The 6,867-nt window shown below is 36.0% G+C and overlaps 1 protein-coding gene across 1 annotated transcript in view; it reads right to left on the reverse strand.

Moving 5' to 3' along the window:
- Positions 1-4,680, reverse strand: part of LOC105164605 (LRR receptor-like serine/threonine-protein kinase ERECTA) — a 7,416-nt gene extending 2,736 nt beyond the window's left edge. Inside the window, exons 1-19 of the mRNA XM_011083293.2 lie at positions 3,823-4,680; positions 3,366-3,504; positions 3,097-3,168; positions 2,936-3,007; positions 2,686-2,757; positions 2,479-2,550; positions 2,321-2,392; positions 2,164-2,235; positions 1,999-2,070; positions 1,841-1,909; positions 1,678-1,749; positions 1,494-1,565; positions 1,166-1,195; positions 902-973; positions 749-820; positions 594-665; positions 335-406; positions 166-237; positions 18-89 (exon numbers count right to left, since the gene is read on the reverse strand). Of these exons, the coding sequence (XP_011081595.1) occupies positions 18-89; positions 166-237; positions 335-406; positions 594-665; positions 749-820; positions 902-973; positions 1,166-1,195; positions 1,494-1,565; positions 1,678-1,749; positions 1,841-1,909; positions 1,999-2,070; positions 2,164-2,235; positions 2,321-2,392; positions 2,479-2,550; positions 2,686-2,757; positions 2,936-3,007; positions 3,097-3,168; positions 3,366-3,504; positions 3,823-3,925 (1,421 nt within the window). The 5' untranslated portion in view covers positions 3,926-4,680. The remainder of the gene's footprint in view (positions 1-17; positions 90-165; positions 238-334; positions 407-593; positions 666-748; positions 821-901; positions 974-1,165; positions 1,196-1,493; positions 1,566-1,677; positions 1,750-1,840; positions 1,910-1,998; positions 2,071-2,163; positions 2,236-2,320; positions 2,393-2,478; positions 2,551-2,685; positions 2,758-2,935; positions 3,008-3,096; positions 3,169-3,365; positions 3,505-3,822) is intronic.

Here is a 6,867-nt window from a genome sequence, read left to right on the forward strand (position 1 = left end):
GTAGTTTATTTCCTTACATCTCCATAACACTTCTCAGGTTGCCGAACTTGGCAGGTATCAGCCCACTCAAATCATTATTACTTAAGTTCCTATTTCAATAAATGAAGAGAGTTAGCAATGAAAGATGCATCATAACTACTGAAAATCAGGAAATGAAGCACTCACAGTTTAAGGAGATGTTCCAAGTCGCCAAGAGAGGACGGCATATAACCACTGATCCTATTATTTGAGAGGTCCCTGTTCCAACCAGAATAAAGAAGAATGGTATAACAATCATAAAGTAATGCCATAGCAAGCGAAATTATTACTGAATAAGCAGAGTTCAAACACTTACAAAGTGTCGAGATTACCAATGCGTGATAGCTCAATCGGAATGGGGCCCTTGAGATTATTGGAGGACAGATTCCTAACAAATGTGATCAAGAGCAGAACACATATTCAGAGAAAAATATTGTAGATTGCACAGTAGCATTAACTACAAAGTCAGATGTCAAATACAGACGATGCCAATGATTTGAAGAATTTGGTACAAAAACACAGATTTATCCTAAGTTTTAAAGCACAACTTGTCAAGAAAACAGAAGGGAACTTACAGATAAGTCATGCTTTCCAGCCTTTGGAATGCAGGAGGAATGGTCCCATTCAATTTATTTCCATGCACATTGCTGTCATCAAAACCTCAAGTAATAAACCTGAAAGGGAACAATCATTTGACAAAAAAGAAAGCTAGATAGCTTAAGATGCTCACAGGCTATTTAGATTTGTACAGGAGCTAAGATTATCCGGTATAGGCCCCTCCAAATGGTTGTTGGCTACATTTCTGTGTGAATATCATAAATATAACTTAACTTTTACAGATCATAAGTATTAATATGAGCAAGCTTATCGAGAAAATACATACAGGTCAAACAAATCTGTGAGCTTCCCAAGTTCCGGTGGGATATGCCCAGTCAGAAGATTATCATTCAATTCCCTGGAAAAGGATTAAATAAGACCAAACTACAAATACAAGTGTTTTTACGGTCCTCGTTCAAAAAGAAAATCATATGCCTCCAAGAAAACCAACAGATGTTGCACGCACAAATAGTTTCTTGAATTATAATTTGTCAGGTCACCATGCAGAACATTACTAGAAAGGGGAAGAAATAGTGCAAAAGATTCATACAGATAGTGGAGCTTTGTTCCTTGCAGATACCTTCAAGATTAGATGATCAAAGGTTAAAAAAGAAAAGTCAACACATATGTAAACATAACGCTAAAATTCATGAAAGCTCGAGCTGCAGGAAACAATATCATACATGACACAACCACTCATCAAATATAGATGCTGAAAGGCAAGGGTAAGACAAAGATGTTTTCATTGCACTTCAGTCGCATGTGCGCCTTCTAATAAACATGGTGGTAAACTAGAAACTGTCCAGACCTACTTCTCGAAGTTAGTTCGTAATCCATACGACAAAACAATGGACTCTGAAAAAGATTATTATGCTTACAGCTTCTCGGTGTACGTTAAATTTCCGAGTATTGATGGGATTGTTCCAACCAACATGTTGCAACTAAGATCTCTGGAATAACAAAGCATCAGGGACAGCGCCGAGACAATAGAAAATCAGTTAAATCACAAAACCAATATGAAATACAAAGTTACAAATGCAAGTGAAACAACGAAACACTTACAACACTGCAAGTGCTTGCATCAAGCCAATAACTGATGGAATTTGCCCAGAAAACCGGTTACCTTGCAATGACCTAATATATGCAAGAATTCAATCACTAGCAAGTATGGTTTAAGTCTTAAATGAGCTAGGGTATTTTACCAAGCAAGTCAGAAGACACTTACAAGGTAGCAACCTGGAGAAATCCAATGTTGAATGGTATCTCACCGCTAAAATTGTTAAATGATAAGTCCCTACATGGAAAAAAGAAAAAGCCATTTTAAGCTTAATTGTGGGAAAGACTTTCTCAAATTCCATACATGGTGTCAGTAAAGGTACATACAGAACCTGGAATGCAGTACAATTGCCAATACTTTCAGGTATTGAACCACTCAGGCTATTATTTCTGACATCACTGCACGTAACAAGATTACAAGTTTTTGTCAACAAATACTCTATGCACAATGTTGGGAGCCTCGAGCAATGAGGAAAGTGATTGGAAACTTACAAGTACCACAACCCCGTCAGCTGACACATATCAGGAGAGAGAGTACCTTGTAGGTTGTTACCCCGTAACCCACTATTTATTAAATACAATAAAACTCTTAGAATCATAAAGTACGTAGTCAATCCACCTGTATATTTCATGAAGTAATCTAACTCACATATATTGTAGAACTTCGTTCCAATATATTAATCTCGGTATTTCCCCACTCAACTTGTTCTGAGCCAAGTCCCTGGAGCAATGAATTCAAAGCTTGCGACTCAGAACATGCAATATTACAGTGAAATCAAAAGAAATGGGGAAACCACTATTACTCACAAAATCTTTAAGTTAGGAATCTGAGAGAGTGTTGAGGGGATCGGACCAATCAACTGGTTATTTTTCAAAATCCTGGGAGAGCAGTTAATCCACATACTTAAATAGCAGTGATGAGGATAAGCTAAAGCAAAAAGTACGCATAAATTGCAACACAAAAACACTTACAATAGTGAAACAAGATAATTGCAAATTGCTTTTTCAACTTACAAATTCTCAAGTTGTTTCAGTTTTGACATTGAGAAGGGAATATCTCCATAGAGCTCATTAAATGACAAGTCCCTGTTAAATATGGAAATTCGTTATTCAGACGTGGTTGGAAAGAAAAAAAACAAATAATTAAACTAATGCCTGAACCACATTTGTTAATCATCATGAGGCAATCGCATATCTAGCTTTATGGAATATAAACAGCTCTTTCTTAACTGCTCTTAAATTGACACAGCAAACGGGAACTTACAAGCTTATCAAAGCTGAGCAGTCCCCAATCTCATCTGGGATCTGTCCGGAGAGCCGATTTCCCCTTAGATCACTAATTTATAAACACAGAACAATCACTATTTCTCAAGCCAAAAATAATTTGCTAAAGAAAAGAAACTTAAAAGGAGAAAGTGAATTTACATGGAGAGTAGCCCTTTAAGCTGGCCTATCGCAGGTGAAATTTCACCATCAAGATTCAAACCCGAGAGATTACTGCAATGTATGCACATAAGTGGGAAAAAAATTAAAGAAGGATCATATCTTGGACCACCCAAAGCTCAAATAAGTGTAATTTTATAGTAAAAGCCACGAAATATTACTTCATGTATGCCCAAAATTAATCAGAAGAATATCCATAAAGTGAGAAAACAATGGAAAAGACGGAACTGAACCAAGAAACAGAAATTTACAGTGCAACCACGTTGAAGGTGACATTATCACACGTCACCCCTCTCCACGCACAGTAATCTGAAGATGGCGAGTCAATCCAGTCATACAGCACATTTTCAACGTCTCTAAATGACCTCTTTATCTCCAGCAAAACAGTCCCTTTTCCACATAAATTCACAAAAATCAAAGAGAACGGTAAGCATACATCAGTGAGACAACAAAGGCTCTGAAAGTTTTGATATTGAACGAAATTGGTTAAGGCGTGGAACAAAACAATGCAAAAGGCTTCGTGGAGAAATGACGTGATTATGATAGTTTAGTATGTCCTAGGCATAATTATAATAAAGACAAACAGAGTGAAACTTCCTTTAAAAAGTTTAATCGATAATTAAACGGCTATAATACTAAACTCCAAGATCATGTGCTCTAATAAGCCAAGAATAAGGAAAAGCCAAAGCCAACACTAACAGCACTCACCATCATCACAATCCACAGAAGCAAAGTTCAAGCACACTGCCAGAAATCCAACAAGAATGATTCTTTCCCAAGAATAAGCCATAGCCCACTTCTCATTAACCATTTCACAGAAAAATAATCACAACTATAAATGCAAACTCATTCCAGTCATGAAACCTCAACCTAAAAACAGTCAGAAATGAAATGGAATGTGATTTAAAAAGGTGAAAGCTCCAATACTGGCATCAGAGGATGGAGGTAAAGGATTCACCAACGTAGGAAAGAAAGAAAGAGAGATGGAAGAAGGGAATATAATTACTAAAAGATGTCGAAAAATGTGACAGTAGAAGGAAGAGCAGGCTGTGGCTTGATATGATGTTCAATCACATCGTTCTGCCAGAGAGCTCTGCAGTGTGTGTTCTGAGTGTGTGAGAGAGAAAAAATAGTGTAAATAATTATGCATGTAAGGAAATGTGGAGAAAAAGATAGAGATACGCTTATGTGGGCGGAAAATGGAGAATTATTTGAATAGGGAAAAAGTTAAAAGACCTTCTGCCAAGGTTCTGATACTAGCTCTGCTGCAACAATAGGTTACAGCTCTCACTTCTTAGTCCTCTCTCTCATTAGTATTACATCAGTTTCTCTCTCCATATATACATACAGATAAGTATCCCCACATTTAATTTCCAACAAAATAAGCCCATCTCTCTGTAGTTAACAAGTAAACCACTCTTAATTACCAATAGAAAAAGGAAAAGTTAACCACTCTCGCTCTCTGCATACATATCCTGATTCGAACAAAGTCCTGTATATTCCTCAATGTTTTATGAGGGTGGAATCTTTGTTGAGTATTCTTGGGAGAACAAGTACTCCCCCCTCCCTCTCTCCCTCTCTCCTTTTGAAATATATATACAAAGAACAACATAAATACATATACCAAACATAATACGTATGTACGTATATATCCTTAACAGTAAAGATGCCTCAAAAAGTTACGAAGTCAAAAATTTGAATCTTTATTGAGTTTTCTGAGCATAACAAGTCGCTGTCTGAGCAGAGAGGTGAGAGCTTAAGATAGCAATCTTTCTTCAGTTGACAATGTACCATTTTCTCTTCTCTTTAACCAATTTACCATATAGCTGCAACCCTGTAAATCACAGTTCATATCACTCACGCCCATACAAATTTTCAAATCTGTATACTGTAAAACATTCACACTTTTTCTACTTTGTGTATATAAACTATTTGCTGGATAAATGGAAAAAAGTGAGTGAGTTTTGTTTGTTTTCTTCTTATGGCGCTGCCTTCTTTTTATGATGATATGGCCCTTTTTCAACTCAAGGACAGAACTGATGAAATCATGACTAGTTTTCAACTCCAGTTTCTCTTGAGATGTTTCATCAACTAAGTTAATTTCTCGATAAACTTCAATACTATTTTACTCTTGCCGAGAAAAGCTTAAAACTTTAATCTTTATTATAGAAAACTTTTGCATTTTGAAGACTGTTCCATGTAACCCAGTATAATAAAAACCATCATATTAAACACTCTCCTACTCACAGAGAAGAGAAAAGAAAAGAAAAAAATGGTTGCAACATCAGAACTCACTTTTGGACAGAAACTCATAAAAGTAATTCTTACCCATTTTTCACAACCTTCATGAGAATTTACCATTTACTCCGTTGGTGAAAGGTGTGAAATAGGATAGATAGGCCTTGTACCATAACAATGCTTATTTGGCTGTTTTCTGATTATGGAATTGCACTCTCATCATTCTTGTTTTTATGGATATGGCAACCTATAGCAGTACATAGATTCCAAGTTACATTGCTCCATCTATTTTTGCCTTTTAATCTCACGTTCCTGTGCAGTGAAAGCTTGCCAAGTGCCAACTTTGAGGAAACTACAGACTATCATTATTATGGGAGTTTTTTTATGCTCAATTTGATCCATATAAATTAATTATACGATAAATATAATATATTTAGTATATAATTAATATAACATTAAAAAAAGTATGAATATATCACGTTTATACCTAATTAATTAAATTTTTTATCAAATCCGATTCCAACATTATTATTTACTTCACATGATGGGGGGACATAATATTTGCTTAAACCCTCAAAAGGGGAATCAACTCTGCAGTTGGCCTAACCTTATCTCGAACATTCACCTTTAAACAAGTTCATATCTGAAAAATGCAAGAAAGTAATCAAGACTTAGCTCAACTATGGAAAGCCTTGTTTGAGTTGTAAAGATGTGAAGATTGATTTGAAAAAGTCAAGGATGATCCGGTCCAACTTAGAAATCCCAAATTGAGTTGGAGACTCTAAGTCAAGTCAAGGATGACCCGGTCCAACTTAGAAATCCCAAGTTGAGTTGGAGACTCTAAGTCAAGTCAAGGATGACTCGGTTCAACTTAGAAATCCCAAGTTGAGTTGGAGACTCTAAGTCATGGCTATAAGTACTACTCTTATTGGCATTGTTTTGTAGAGTAGAGTAGAGAGAAAAACATATAAGTTCTCTGTGTAATCGAAAGATAAAAGAAAGAGTTGAGATGAGAGTGAGTGTTGTCTTTCACGTGTGGTGAAAACTTACATACAAGTGTGTGTGTGTTGTACTCCTCAATTTTCTTCCTCTTTGAGTGTTTTTTCCGTGCTTGGTATCGCCCCCAGACGTAGGATTTATATCCGAATTGGATTAACAAATTCGTGTGTCTTTTATCGCCTTTATATTCCAACCGTTATCCATCTTGACCCGATCCATTCCCTAACATGAGTTTGATTCTTGTATAGCAGCAAGAAAAATATCTGATGCAGGCTTTAATTGGCAGTACTACTGCTGTTAATAATTTATAGCAATAATGATAGCATGAAACAATGTGAAGTAAATTGCCAACCGGGACACTTCAATAATTTGGGATTTGATATTTCGTTGTCAATATGTTGGGTTTAAAATTTACTGAAAATGTGTGGGAGTAAAAAATATATATACCTATATATATATATATGCCATTGGGACACTTTGTCAATTCTACTATGAAATCTTGTTAGACACTGGCTC

This window comes from Sesamum indicum, linkage group LG6 (assembly GCF_000512975.1).
Source record: "Sesamum indicum cultivar Zhongzhi No. 13 linkage group LG6, S_indicum_v1.0, whole genome shotgun sequence".
Lineage (NCBI taxonomy): Eukaryota > Viridiplantae > Streptophyta > Magnoliopsida > Lamiales > Pedaliaceae > Sesamum > Sesamum indicum.